Source organism: Loa loa (genome assembly GCF_000183805.2).
Source record: "Loa loa unplaced genomic scaffold supercont3.178, whole genome shotgun sequence".
Lineage (NCBI taxonomy): Eukaryota > Metazoa > Nematoda > Chromadorea > Rhabditida > Onchocercidae > Loa > Loa loa.
Genome location: NW_018108358.1, coordinates 50,991 through 52,834, shown reverse-complemented (window position 1 = coordinate 52,834; position 1,844 = coordinate 50,991). Strand labels below are relative to the sequence as shown.

Here is a 1,844-nt window from a genome sequence, read left to right as displayed (position 1 = left end):
ATATATATATATATATATATATATATATATATATATATATATATATATATATATATATATATATATATATATATATATATATCAAGCACTAAAAGTCAGCCTCATTTGCGTCATTACGGACAAATATGAATAAAGTGCTCTAAAATGTACACTATAATGTGAAATGAGAATGTTGAACGTCCTCTACTGTGACATTCTTTATGCTAAAGGTACATGCACACATTGAAAGGCATGATTATTAAACAGAGATAGAATGTTTTTATAACTACAACGGTATCGTATTATTGAAGAGATTCGAGATCAGTCGAAGCATACCTTTGCATGAAGGTAGGTGTAATGAGCCAGACGATGACTACGTAATCGGCATAAATCATTGCCAAATAAGTGAGCAAAGCGCAAAAGATTCCGCATAAATCACGACGGAATATCATCCCTCATTAACAATCATCGCGTCAACTAATCAACAGCGCCAACTCTAAAACCGAGCTAGTGCCTATCCACAAGGTAAACATTGAGAAAAAGATACATATCTATACCAAACTAAACCCAATCCGGTTCAATACGTTACGAACCACACCTCACAAGTCTATTAGAGACACACAGTTTCATTCTGTGCACTTATGGAGCAAACGGAGAAAATTAAGTTAAACACAAGGTCTGATTTATGCGATGAGCAATGACGTATCAATGAGAGCTTTGCATGATTCCATTTTCACTTTCAGCGAGAGATCTCGGGAGTTACTGTATTTTCGGTTGTTTTATTAATTATACATATTTTCAGCTGCATGTTATTCACGTTCGAAGTATAATAAAAGTAATGAAATCAACAAATTTTTAATTTTACCATTTCTCCATTATTATTATGTAGGGTGAGATGTAAAAGATATAAATAATCGTAAAGAAAAGGAAAAGCAAGAAATAAACCAATGATTCAGTTATTTGAATTTGATATCGATGGGATCAAATATAGAGCGATATATTTGTTCTGTTTGGAATGGAATATTGCAACTTTGCAAAATGTTAGAGAGTTGTCATGAAATCTTATGGAATAAGTGTTGTTGCGCATAATGAAAATAACAATGAATATCAACACTTCTTTCAAGGGAACGACTGGTAATCTTATCCAGTACAATCCTTTTACTAGCAATAATGAAATTAATTTAGAAAATGAAATATTGCAGTTGCTTGTCTGAATTTTCAGGACCAGACTGCAAACAATTTGCCACAATTACTTATTGTTATTTAATATGTGATTAGCAATTAACACCGCCATGAATCGCTTAGTTTTAATAGTAGTAATCTTGATTTGTAATCTGCAAAAAATGAGTGTTTGACTTCATAACGAACCAAATTTTCGCCATATTTTTATATGTGACATGCCTTAGAGTTACTGACTAGTCCTTAAAAACAAGAAATATTTAGTTGGTTCAACTTGTTCCAAACTGTCTAAATGTGGTGATAATAATCTCATCCAAGACTTGAACACACTCACAACTATCAAACCTCAAGACCAGAAGTCAAGTATTGCATTTAAATTGATCAGGAAATCCTGTAAGTGGAAACATTATTAATAAATAACCAAAGTGGATCCAGTTATCGGTGTTTTTTATTATTTCAAACAACAAATGATTTGTAAATGAATTTTAAATAGATTAACCTTCGGGGATGTTAAAAACTTGTAGTATGCCATTAAATTACTGAGCCAAATGCCGTTCAATACATGCATATATAAATAAATAAACTAATTAATTAGTTAATATATACATATATTTATTTATTTATTTATATTTATATTCATATTCATATTTATATTTATATTTACATATACGGACACCCTTCGCTAT

The 1,844-nt window shown here is 30.6% G+C and overlaps 1 protein-coding gene across 1 annotated transcript in view; it reads right to left on the bottom strand.

Moving 5' to 3' along the window:
• The window catches only part of LOAG_07873 (DHHC zinc finger domain-containing protein), a gene marked incomplete at both ends in the record, with an annotated part of 3,313 nt that extends 2,882 nt beyond the window's left edge, over positions 1-431 (bottom strand). Inside the window, one exon of the mRNA XM_020447553.1 lies at positions 316-431. Within this exon, the coding sequence (XP_020302229.1) occupies positions 316-431 (116 nt within the window). The remainder of the gene's footprint in view (positions 1-315) is intronic.
• Positions 432-1,844: the final 1,413 nt, after the last annotated feature.